Below are 12,216 nucleotides of genomic sequence, written 5' to 3'. Positions count from 1 at the left end.
TCAAAGCATGGCTGTAGCCAGGAATCATGGCTTGTGTTTCTGTTTTGAAGATGAAGAGCTCCAAGATATACAAGTGGAAGGAGAGCCCACTGAGAATGAAGAAGAGGAGGAGGAAGTAAAGGAAGAAAGGCATGAGGTAAAGAAGGAAGAGGAAGAGGAAGTGGAAGAAGATGATGACCAGGACATCATGAAGGTGCTAGGCAATCTGGTGGTAGCCCTCTTCATCAAGTACTGGATCTACGTGTGCGGGGGCATGTTCTTTTTTGTCAGCTTTGAGGGGAAAATCGTCATGTACAAAATCATCTACATGGTGCTGTTTCTGTTCTGTGTGGCCTTGTACCAGGTAGGTACACACATGTGCCCCAGTTGTTAGTTCTCCCATCTGATCCAGTAGTAGAGAGATGAGTTCTCTCCATAGAGACGACCATATTCTAGAAAGTGATTGATGACGCTCAGAATCCTAAATCCATAGATGTGTTCTCTCTCTCTCTCTCTCTCTCTCTCTCTCTCTCTCTCTCTCTCTCTCTCTCTCTCTCTCTCAAAAACTTCCTTTTGGTCAATTTTCATAGCTTTTGTCCCACAGCAATATATTTAAAATAATCTTTTAAGTAGTTACGTATATCAATCCTTTCTTTATTCTATAGCTGGTAGTTCAGACACTTGAATTATATTAGTAAACTTAATTGTAAAGAGCTAGCAGGAAAAAAAATCACACATCAATATTAAAAGAGCCCAAAGTCTATACATCTCAATGAACCTCTCATCTGTTAAAACGGCCATTCTGAAGCTACAGATATTCACATTAGACATTGCACATCCACTATCAAGAATATCTGATGCACTAAAAAGTTTAAAACACATAAAGTTGAAACTAGAACTATTTTTAGGCAGTTTCATTTTAGATTTTTTTAATTAAAATAAAATTCATGTTTTCCAAAACCATCTTTATTGTAAAAAATAATCTTTGTAATTAGATCATATTTTTAACATTTAATAATTTAGGAGCAGTGTGTGGATAATCTTAAGTAATTGAAGATTCTTCTGTTTGCTCATATTGCAGGGTTGGGGATCAGAAAACTCAATGTGTGTGTGTGTGTGTGTGTGTGTGTGTGTGTGTGTGCGTGTGTGTACGCGCGCGCGTGCGCACTCGCGCACATGCATGTGTGTATTACAAGAGCTTTGGTACCATAAGCTAATCATATTAAAGTGAATTAGCCTCCCCACAAGCTTAGTTTCAACTGATGTTAAAAGGGAGCCCAACAATACAGACGAGAGTAATGGTGAAATTCTCTTTTGGGACAGAGTACCTCAAGCTACAGCAATAGCAAGAGGTCACTACATGTGAAACTGTTCTCAGCAGAATTTGGTTGAACACATCTAAGATATGAGAGATGTGCTATAGTGAATATCCCACAGTGTTGTTCATCGAATACAACATTGAATTTTGAAATGGGTGCAGTTTTCTGTAAATACCAAAAATCATGATGGCTCATTGACAAAACTAAACTTCAAAAAGAGTCTTAGAAATCTAAAACTAAAGCAGACTCCATTTCAGAGATTCCCACATGTATGCAGTGCCTGGCTTAATTAAGCCAGACACCTAATATGAGCCGATTTCTTTCAGCCATCTTTTCATTTTTTGCTTCCTTTGTTTTGCAATGTCTGTTTGACAGGTGCACTACGAGTGGTGGAGGAAAATTCTGAAATACTTCTGGATGTCTGTGGTCATTTATACCATGCTGGTGCTCATCTTTATATACACGTACCAGTTTGAAAACTTCCCAGGCCTGTGGCAAAACATGACAGGCTTAAGGAGAGAAAAGTAAGTGATCTGTGCCTGGGATGGGATGAGAAGACAAACACACTGAAGGTCTCAGTGCATATTGTTCCTGCCAACTTTGGGAACAATTTTAGTAAAATGTGATGCTCTGGATGTCTACAAGGTCCTCAAAGAGAGGCCAGAGTGGAGAATGGCTTTGCCAAGATAAAGAGAGAAGCCGCGGCCGCTGCTGAGCCTGAAGTTATGGTGGAGCAGCTTTCTGGTAGAATCATGGGTCTGGTTGCACAGGAAATCACTGTGCTACTAGTAGGCGTTTCAGTTCGACAACTGAAGGGCAGATGCATCATGGGAAATGATTAGATTGACCTAGAAGAGGGCAAGGGGCACCAAACTGAATCTAGTGGCATATCAGCTGCTGTATACAGTACGAAGAAGGAGGTAGGGGCCAAAGAGAAAACCAGAGATGTGCGATTCATTGGCCCGCCCCAAAACTCTTAGAAGGGGACTGGTACTGAGTGCAGTAAATAGAGAGGCGGAGCTGCAGATTTCTGCTGCAAGGAGTTGTTACTGACCGCTGTGAAGGCAGGCCAGTTGGATTGGTGGGAATCATAGGGGGAGACGGATAAGTGTTAGAAGCTAAGAGGATGGCTGTTGTGGCTTGTGAGGGAGAGGGCAGTCTGAGGTGCCCAGGCAGCTTCTTGCTTTTGTTCTGTCTTCCTTGACAGGCTTGAGGATCTTGGCCTGAAGCAGTTTACTGTGGCTGAACTGTTCACACGCATATTCATCCCAACATCCTTCCTGCTGGTGTGCATCCTACACCTGCACTACTTCCATGACCGGTTCCTGGAACTCACAGACCTCAAGTCCATACCCAGCAAAGAAGACAACACCATCTACAGGTAAGCAAAGGAAAGAAGCCACTCCTCCTGTCTCTGGGACATCAGCCATGCTACCCTGCTTCAGCTGGAAGCCAAGTCCAGCACTCTAACTTGGACTTTGGACCTTGACCTTTTCAGTGTGTGTGTGTGTGTGTGTGTGTGTGTGTGTGTGTGTGCGCACGCGCGTGCGCGTGTGTGTGTGTGTGTGCGTGCGTGCGAGCCTGCGCACGTGCGCATGAGCATGTTATGTGACTCTCAGGCAGCCCATCCATGAGACTGGCCAGCATTGATCCTCATGCAAACTTTCCAACATGTTGATAGGATGGAAAACCCAAACTCTCTTATGTCTTTCCTATGTCCTTTAAGCTTGGCCTATTGACACAAGCCTATAATTTCATCACATGACAAACCGACAAAGGAGGAGATGAGGCACAAGTTCACGGCCAACCTAGACTACAAAGTAAACTAAAAGCAATAAACAAACAAACAAACAAACAAAAAACAGAGAAGGGGATAGAAGGAGGATAATAGAGAGTTCTTTGTGGGATTTAACTGGCAATCATTGCCAATGATGTCTTAAATTTTATTTTTTTCCTAAGTCCCTCTCTTCTCTTAATATGCATTTTCTTCTCTTTAAAATTTCTCCCTGTTTGTACAAACTTTCTGTCAGTATTTTTTTCATTGTCACATGTCTGGGTTTTCTGATATATAATCAAGTAGGATATAATTTGTACAGAAGAGTAAATAGTTTTCAGGACTATAGTTTTACTGAAGACAAAAGGCTGAACAAAGGTTTTACCAGACTAATTACCTATGTTGGCTAGTTTTTTGTCAACTTAACATAAGCTAGGATCATCTGAGAGGAAGGAGCTTCAACTGAGAAAATGCCTCCAGAAGATCCAGCTGTAGGCAAGCCTAGAGGGCATTTTCTTAAATAATGATTGAAGGGGGATGGCCTAGCCCATTGTGGGTGGTGCCACTCCTGGGCTGGTGGTCCTGAATTCTGTAAGAAATCAGGCTGAGGAAGCCATGAGGCGCAAGCCAGTTAGCAGCACCCTTTCATGGCCTCTACGTCAGCTCCATGTTTCTGCCCTGCTTAAATTTCTGCCCACACTGCTTTTAATGGTAAACTCTTATATGGGACTGTGAGTGAAATAAACTCTTTTCTCCTCAACTTGCTTTTGGTCACGGTGTTTCCTCACATCGAGATAGCTGCTCCCTTTCTTTCTGCTTGTGGCTCCACATCGAGCGTTCCCTTAGCAGTGACTTTTCCAAGAAATGGGGGAAGTGTTGACAAGTTACATGGGATTTCACTTTCAGGACCGAGAAAGCAATATTCTAGAACCTTAGGCAAATTAAGCAACTTTAGTGTCATGAGGTTTTCTATAAGAGTGCTCTATAAAAGTCACAAAGTTTGAACTTGAATATTTGGCATATACATAAAATTCTCTTACTATATTTCTCTTTACTGATAATTTTTGCCTCCCTATAATTTTTTTTGTCCTAAGTCCTAATCAATGACTGCATTAAGATCCAAATGATGAAGGAAAATAAATGCCTTTGGAGTTGTGACTGACTTGCCTTCTCTTACCTCTTTGCTTTTGGGTGCTTAAACCGGTTGCAGATGGAGAATAACAGACTCATTGCAGTTATTATGTTTGTTTCAGAACAGTGGTTTCCCATTGACCTTTTCCTGTCTTGTACAACCCTAGTATGTGTGCTTAAGCATGTACATATGCAGTGTAGGCAAATATAGCATGTTTTTGAAGTAGAATTCATTGCATTTAAATTTACAGAAGTTATACTTAGAATTGTGAAATGAATTTATGTCATACATAAGAAAAGTTATTATAATTTCTCAGTAAGCAATCTCAGAAGCATGATTATATATAACAAAACAGTAATACCTGTTACATAATGACTTTCTGTGAACCCTTTTAATGACTTTGATACCATTAAAAGTTATCTATGATTCGTGTTAGAAATTTTTTTTTAACTTAAGGCGTGAAGACTATAAAGAAAATATATTGACTATAGTTTACTTAGACTTCTTTTAAATGCAAAAGAGGAGCAAAAATTAGTGTTCAGGTTCTAATTTTCTTTGGTAATGTGTATCTTCAAAATTAAGCATCACTACTTTGTAACAGAGAGCGTGAGATGGGAGAGAGGAGACTGAAGGGGCCAGGGGACCTTTGAGCGTTTTCCTGTGTGCGTATGACATCATGCTGCTCCTGAATCTTGCTGCCTGGACTCTCCTTCAAAGCACAGTCTGTGTGGGTCCTGATACACCTGCCTAAAGCCTAAGGGACAGTCCACCCCCATTGCCTCTGTCTAACAATCTCCTCTTTCTCTCCCACCTGTCTCCCATTGCATCTTTGTGCTTCCGTCTCACCCCGCAGCCATGCCAAAGTCAATGGTCGCGTGTACCTAATAATAAATAGGTGGGTATTGCTGATGTTTCCTTTCCCCCTTTTGTTTAAAAAGTGTTTCTTCATATATTAAAGCCTTTGCTGCTTTATAAATGAAAAGTGATGTCCTCAGACAGTGGCCGGTGGCCCCAGGTATGCTCATGGATGCATCTTGCAAACCAAACCATTTGGTGGCGAGACCAAATGGTGCTGCAGAGTGGCAGTGGAAGGGGCCCAGGCTCTTCAGCTGGTGCTCAGCATGTGGTTTTGGGTATCAACCTATACATCCCATTGATTTTGTTCTTTGGTAGGATTTGTTCAAGGCTTGCCTGAGAGTTTGGCGCCTCACTGATCACGTCATTGAGAGCTCAGCTCAAGAACTGCCTCCTCCACACAGTCCCCATCAATGCCAGCATCCTCCTGACACGTGTCTGCCCTCCCTCTGGATTCCGGTGGCACTTTCTCAGGCTGCCTTCTTAACACTTTCCTTCCAGAACCCTGCTTGTCTTATCTTCCTTGCTAGAGGCATAAGCTCCTCCGGTCCGGATGCCCTGTGCCATATACAGGAGACTCCCCATCACTGAACCCAACCTTACTCATTAATTGATAGTTGATAGGTACTTCCTGAATGAAAGGAAAAAGGCCAATGTATGTGGTTTTTTAAAAAGCAAAACAAAACCTCAAAACAAAACAAAAAAAAAATCAAAACATCAATTTCCAAATACAATTCTACTAGAAAGATCATAATAATAAAAAGGTATCATCGCTAGATTTTGCATGTGTCCCCACACCACCGAAAATACAAATCAGGTAGCTAGACTTGGTCCTCCCTTAGGGTGGGTGTCACTTGGCTGGGGAGCAAATAAATTAATAAAAATAAGCATGGTGCACAGGCTGACTGGCGTCTGCTGGATGACAGTGTGAGAGAAAATCCCACCTCAGGTTTTTACTTGCTGCGTAGAGAAGCAGGACACTCTGGTTAGGAATCTTTGCCAGATGCTGATACCCCTGGGTCCAAACAACAGACAGCTCTCTGTGTGCTGTTTTTCATAAAGCGTGGACCATTTGTTTTATTAGGAGATACTCTCCCAAGATTCAGACTCACCCCGAATAACTAAAATCCCCAAATATTCCAACTTTGCCACTACTCTCTTTGCAGCGAAATATCTCAGTCATGGAGAGAGCCAGAAGAAGGGCCAGCATACCCTGCAAGGAAACATTAATCAAACACACCTGACTCTCGTTTCAAGACATGTGTTTCCTGTTACCTTTAAAGTGTGCCCAGCTTTTAACAGGACCTCCTCTGCAATTAGAATAGCAGAGCGAGCACTTTATCACAGAATTTATTTGAGTCCAGTGTTGTTTTACAAGGGGAAAGATATGCGTAGGAAAGTGAGCTTCTGAATTTGCAAAAGGAGTTCTGTCTACCTCAGGATGAAAATGGTTCACGTGGCCTTAAACAAAGTATGTGGTGGAAGAGGATGGCTTGCACTGGGCCACTTGGGAAAAGTTTATATACGATTAGAAAATCTCTAGAACATATAGTTGACTACATTTGGTGGGCGGTGAGCTTATTCTTCCTATGGTGGATAAGCAGTGTCAGAGCAACTGGTCTCAGAGTCTATTTAGATTAGTTGGTGCTGCACATGGAAGATGTGGTCAACAGAAGACAGATCAATGGTTTCTTGTGAGAATATGGTCTTCTAGAAGTGTGCTGAGTGCTGTAATGCACGTCAGCTGCCACTAATACTGGGAACATTACAAATCTGCAGTGCCTCGTCTTCCTGACTTCTGGCATTTCTTATTCCCAGTGAAAGGGGCGAGTGTAATGTACATTTCACACATTCCCAATTAGAAGAATTCAGATTCATAGAATTTAGACTAAGGGATTTTCACAGTGGCAGATTTTCCACTCTCCTAAGTGGAAACCAGCTTAATATGCAGCTTTTCAGAATCAAGTCCTAGGCCTAAGTTAAACCTCCTTGGCCCTCATGTCCCATAATCTAGTTTATTGAACAAAGTGTCTCCAGTGCACAGAATGTCCTTGCTAACATTCACTGAATTATAGTGTGAAAACATACAAAGGGGAAGAGATGGCTGCAGGAGGACAGGACTGCTGCCTTGCAGAGGAGTCCCCAGAGTACACCCTTAGAATAATGTGACGTGCAGGTGCGCTGAGCCTATAGCTGGATGGATAAGTAAGAGATGAGGACACCATCTGACTCTTTTAGTGTGTGAAGGGTAAAACCACATTTATCTCAAAATTTATCCTGAGAAACCCATAGCTCACTCACTCACTCACACACAAACACACACATGCACACACACACACACACACACACATACATTCACACACACACATATGCACACAAATGGATAAATGGACAGCAAAGACATCTGGAAAAAAAAGAAAAAACTGTAAAGAGGTGAAAATGAACTTTTTGTGGAGACAGACAGATGTGGGAAGTGGTTTGCTGTCAGGAAGTGGAAGGGGACCCTCCTTACTCATCCCACATCTATTTGATGTTCCAGATAAAAGTCCTCTCTCTGGACATTAAATACTCTACAAGATCAGTAAAGAATGAGAAGCATATGAGCTCTGCAGCCTGAAGTTCCAGGAAATGTCTCCCTGGAGTGGGCTTTGCTAACACTGGCTTTTCTGGAGACCAATCCAACTGTTCTGCATAGCAGACAGTAGGCCATTCGGTCCTGAGCCTGCACACGGAACAGTGAGCAAGTGAGAAGAACAGATCTCCAAAAGAAATACCAGCCGTTTTCCTTGGGAAAGATTTTCTTACAAGATGAACAGGCGGCAGAGTTTTTTTTTTTTCCATGTTTAGCCTTGTTTCCCCTGTCTGCCACTGAGTGGACACTGAAACCTGCTTTTTCACTAGGGTGAACTTATGATGCAAATGCCCACACCCAAGCAGGAAAGCCTCTCCTTAGAAAATGGTCCTCTGCTTTAATGTTTGCCTATGTGACTACTCCTAATACAAATCATTCACATGAACTGCTCTGGTTTCCAAAACGTCCTTTGGCATAGGCTCACTTGTTTCTGTCCTACAGAGCAGCAGACTGAGGCTAAGTTCTCTGCCGAGCCATGTAGGTAGAGCCTCCGTCTATCAGGCATTCTGCTCCAGCCATTTTGCTTCCTATACCCTGAGCTTTTGGCATTCTTCTTGATTATATTCTCAAAATATGATATGGTAATAATCAAAAATGAGAGGAGTGAAAAGATCACACAGTGTTTTTTCAACAACACACTCCAAACAATCATTCATTTAAAATGTTTTCATGAGGCACGCTTCATGTGCGCACATTTTACTGAATGTGTTATGAACAATGACAGCCTATGAAATTTTCAGAGGCCTAACAAACTCTCCATACCTGTCTCTCCCCTTTTTCTTTTTTGTCATCCATCATAAGACGTGAGGTTACATTGTTCCAAAGGCTACCAGGATGTCCCCCACAACCCTATCCTTCCTCACAAATTAGATCAGAGTGCAGTAATGAGAGTTGTAGAGCCCTGGTCTCTTCTACTCTCAGACTCATCTGGCCCAGAGATTTTGTAAAGAAGTATCTAGAAAGCAGTGTAGAACTTCTTTCAAAAGCTTCATTCCAGCATCGTCTACTTCCTTCATTAATTAGTGTTCTAGGTGTGCCCTAGCTGTGGCACAGCAGTTTTGGGCATCTTTGCTGAGGGCAATTTGCTGTGTGTTCCTAGTAGGGGCTCTGGAAATAGCCTTGTGAGTAGGAGTTTCATTTCACAATTAGCAGGAATTATTAGAAAGGTGTCTTGTTGGTTCAGCGTTTATGCTATCTTGAAAATGTTATTCAAGATTACTCACTTCCATAGGGTAAGTGACCAATGTTGCAGTGGCAGTTATTTATCTACTTGTATAGTGCAGGCTTGAAACAGTTTGAGTAAGTGTGTACTGGTGGGTGTGACACCAGACTGCTGCTACAACCACACACATCTCATGCAGATCCCTGACAAATCAGTGTCGGCAGATGTTGCTGAAGATATGAATTCACTATAGGGGAAAAAAGTGACTGTTTCAGTTTTAGACCTACCCAACTTCCCAGAAATAGAGAATATGTGCTAACTAGCTTAAGACAAGAAAATGGGATGTCTGTATAACCTCATCCCCTGTATTCTTTAATCTTTTTAAATTTTACTTTATTTGGGCTTCTTTAATGCCTCTACCTCCCTTTCAACACAACTACCCTAGATAAGAGAGAAAGGAGCTTAATAGGGACAGTGGAAGTAGACCTTTTTACACTCAGTTCCTCGGGGCGATTCCACTCTTCATTGTCAGGATATCAACAGCAAACACAGCAACAGGAGAAGCAGCAGCAGGAGCAACAGCAGATGTAGCAGCTGCTTCTAAGTCTTCTCTGGAGTGTCTCGAAATGAGTGATGAACGGCCAAGCGATGTGAAGTGATGCAAAAGCCAGAAGCCAGGCCTCTGTTTTGGTTTGGTTTGGTTTGGTTTTTTGGGGCTCCTATTCATCATCTTTTAGAGTCCATACCAAGATGTTTTTCAACTGGCAAAGACCATGTTCCCACATGAGGCAGTTGCCATTCTAGCACACAAACATCACACACCCTCACACAGGTCTGTTTCACACTCTATACTTGGGATCAAAGCAAAAACATCTTTACAGTCACTTCAATCCCCAGCCACACCCTAGGCTGAACTCCCCTCACTCTTTCTGCATTAAATTGACAGTTTCCTCAGGGTATATTGTAATCTACCTGCACAGCACCCATTAAGAAAATATCTTTTTATGATACTATTGCCCAAGGGCAGTGTGGACTCAATTCAGCATTTCCTTCCAACTATAGAGGTGTCTTCAAGTATGATATCAATGAAGATAGCTTAAACTTTATCCATACAAACCTACTTATTTGACATAAAATTAACTAAATTTCCACTAAATAATCTCCAGAGATTTCACAATACAATTGTAGGATAGTATTGTCTATTCTGTCATAAACAGGTCAAAATGTATGGAATAATTATTATAAATTGAAAAGATGGTTAGCATTTCCAGAATAAGTGTTCCTAAAATGTACTGTACCATCTAGTGTCTTTTATAACATTAACTTGAATAGAAATAAAGAGCTTTTTATTTTTTGAGACAATTAGGAAGTTAGGCATATGGCACATGCCCATGATCCCTGCCACTAGGTAGCTAAGGGATAGTTGCTTGGCCTGGGAGTTTTGAGGGCAGCCTGAGCATCATAATATTCTGTCCCAAAAATGGAGGTGGAAAAAGCCCTTACCTGTGCTGTCTGCTATGAAGTAAACTGTGGAACCCCGGCTGCTGTCAGGGCAATAAATGCTACACCCCACCCCACCCCACCCCGCGCATTCCTGCTCTGGCTCTGGCTCTGGCTCCTATAGGATGTCCCGCAGCTTCCAGTCCACAGTTCACATCAGTGGGATGTGATACAGATGTGTATAGATGCCTAATCTACATGGTTCTCCTTGCATATGCTTTAGAAGCTGGTAGCATGAGATTAGCATCCATGCCAAGGCTGACAGAGCGTACAATATTTGAGAATTTAAAAAAGACTTAGGTTAAACCTGTGAATGATGCGATTATTGTGAGATGGTCCGAACCCTTATTTAAAGAGCATGATGCAGTTGGACTATATGTCTCCCTTACAAATCAGCTATCCACTCAGACCATTTTCTGAGCCTAGATTCACAGTGAAAGCACACTGCTGGTGCCATTCTGCAATGCACTTGGCATTAGGTCATCGCTGCACCTGGCGTAGCCCGATATGATAGTGGGTGATGTACAGCATGGTATGTGATCTCTGACACCCTTATAACTCCTCTGTTCTCATCTCCTCTTTTTCCTTTCTATTTCAATTACCTTGAGCAGCATCAAGAAAAAATTACCAATCCACCAGAATGAGTAAGTCCCCCTGTGAAGCCATGAAATGCTTGCTCTACATGACGCCATTTCATGCTTCTACATCCTAAACTCTGACCATTTTCTCCTCCAGGAAAAAATGTCAAGTTTAGGTGTCAATAGCTCTCACTCCTGACCAATCACTAGAGCCTGAATAAGAAAAGCTAACAAAGCTGAGTTGACAGTTTGTTTTTAGAAAGACCTTAAAACAAACCGACAAAGCGTGGTGAGAAGCTAGCACCCAGGGCACAAGGTCATTGCACACCTACTGATTTGCCTTGGTTTGGCCTCCATTACTTGCCCCTCAGTTGCATCCTCCTGACGCCTTTTCCTCTTCTCACTCAGCTGCTCTCTGCCCACAGATTGGCTCACCCTGAAGGAAGCCTCCCAGACCTGGCCATTATGAATATGAGTACCAGCCTGGATAAGCCTGAGGTGCAGAAGTTGGTGGAGCCTGGGGAGGAGAGGCCAGAAGAATGTGCCAAGAAGGCAGACAAGGGTGAGGCGGGGAAAGACAGTGATGAGTCTGAAGAAGAGGAAGATGAGGAGGAGGAATCTGAGGAGGAAGAAACCTCAGGTAACCAGTCTCTGTCATCAGCTGCCCTACCAGCACAGATGGTCCATAGTATCTCTCTTCTAACTACTCCAATCATTTCATTTTCCTCTAACTGAAAGGGAAGAGAGCAGATGGCTGGCTAACAGTCCCTGATGACAGGCAGAGTGTCCTTGAGGAGACCCAGAGGGGTGTGTTCTGGCCTCTGCTGTGTGGCAACCTCTCACAGAACCTGTCCTACTACACGCAAAAGCAGGCCCCTTCCCAGAGCCACTGGCTATTCCTGAAGTTGCCTTCAGAGCCTCATTCTCACAAAAGGCATTCTGAAGCTTGTCAAGCAAGGAGAGGATGATAATTATGAATACATTGCTAGTTCCTGTCCAACACTCAAGACTGTAAGAACGAACGGAAGTGGGGTGCAATTGAATAGTGGTCCTTACAGGTTAGTGCCCTGCAGTGTTTTGGGGAATGCTGACCTATGGGCACCCTTTTTCTCATTTCGTCATGAAAGTTACAAGATATGTTCTGATTAATAACACAAAAGGTGGTCATGTTCCTGCTTGTATTTACTGTGTTTCAGAGTTAAGAAACAAATTAAGGCTTTTTTTTCCCAGCTTTCTTTCTAGACCTGTAACAACCAGGGGTGAGGGAATACAGGATGGAGTTGGC

General features: G+C 42.6%; 1 protein-coding gene across 3 annotated transcripts in view; it reads left to right on the top strand.

The window, feature by feature from the left end:
- Positions 1 to 12,216, top strand: part of Piezo2 (piezo type mechanosensitive ion channel component 2) — a 360,353-nt gene that overhangs the window by 271,410 nt on the left and 76,727 nt on the right. For 2 of the 3 annotated variants that reach the window (XM_051163420.1, XM_051163419.1), the window contains exons 15-20: positions 51 to 343; positions 1,674 to 1,822; positions 2,506 to 2,679; positions 5,058 to 5,099; positions 10,965 to 10,997; positions 11,357 to 11,571. In XM_051163420.1, the coding sequence (XP_051019377.1) occupies positions 51 to 343; positions 1,674 to 1,822; positions 2,506 to 2,679; positions 5,058 to 5,099; positions 10,965 to 10,997; positions 11,357 to 11,571 (906 nt within the window). The remainder of the gene's footprint in view (positions 1 to 50; positions 344 to 1,673; positions 1,823 to 2,505; positions 2,680 to 5,057; positions 5,100 to 10,964; positions 10,998 to 11,356; positions 11,572 to 12,216) is intronic. The other variant, XM_051163421.1, reaches the window with a different exon arrangement.

This window comes from Acomys russatus, chromosome 20 (genome assembly GCF_903995435.1).
Source record: "Acomys russatus chromosome 20, mAcoRus1.1, whole genome shotgun sequence".
Classification (NCBI taxonomy): Eukaryota; Metazoa; Chordata; class Mammalia; order Rodentia; family Muridae; genus Acomys; species Acomys russatus.
Note: the sequence above shows the minus strand (reverse complement) of the source record. Positions and strands in the feature narration are given on the sequence as shown.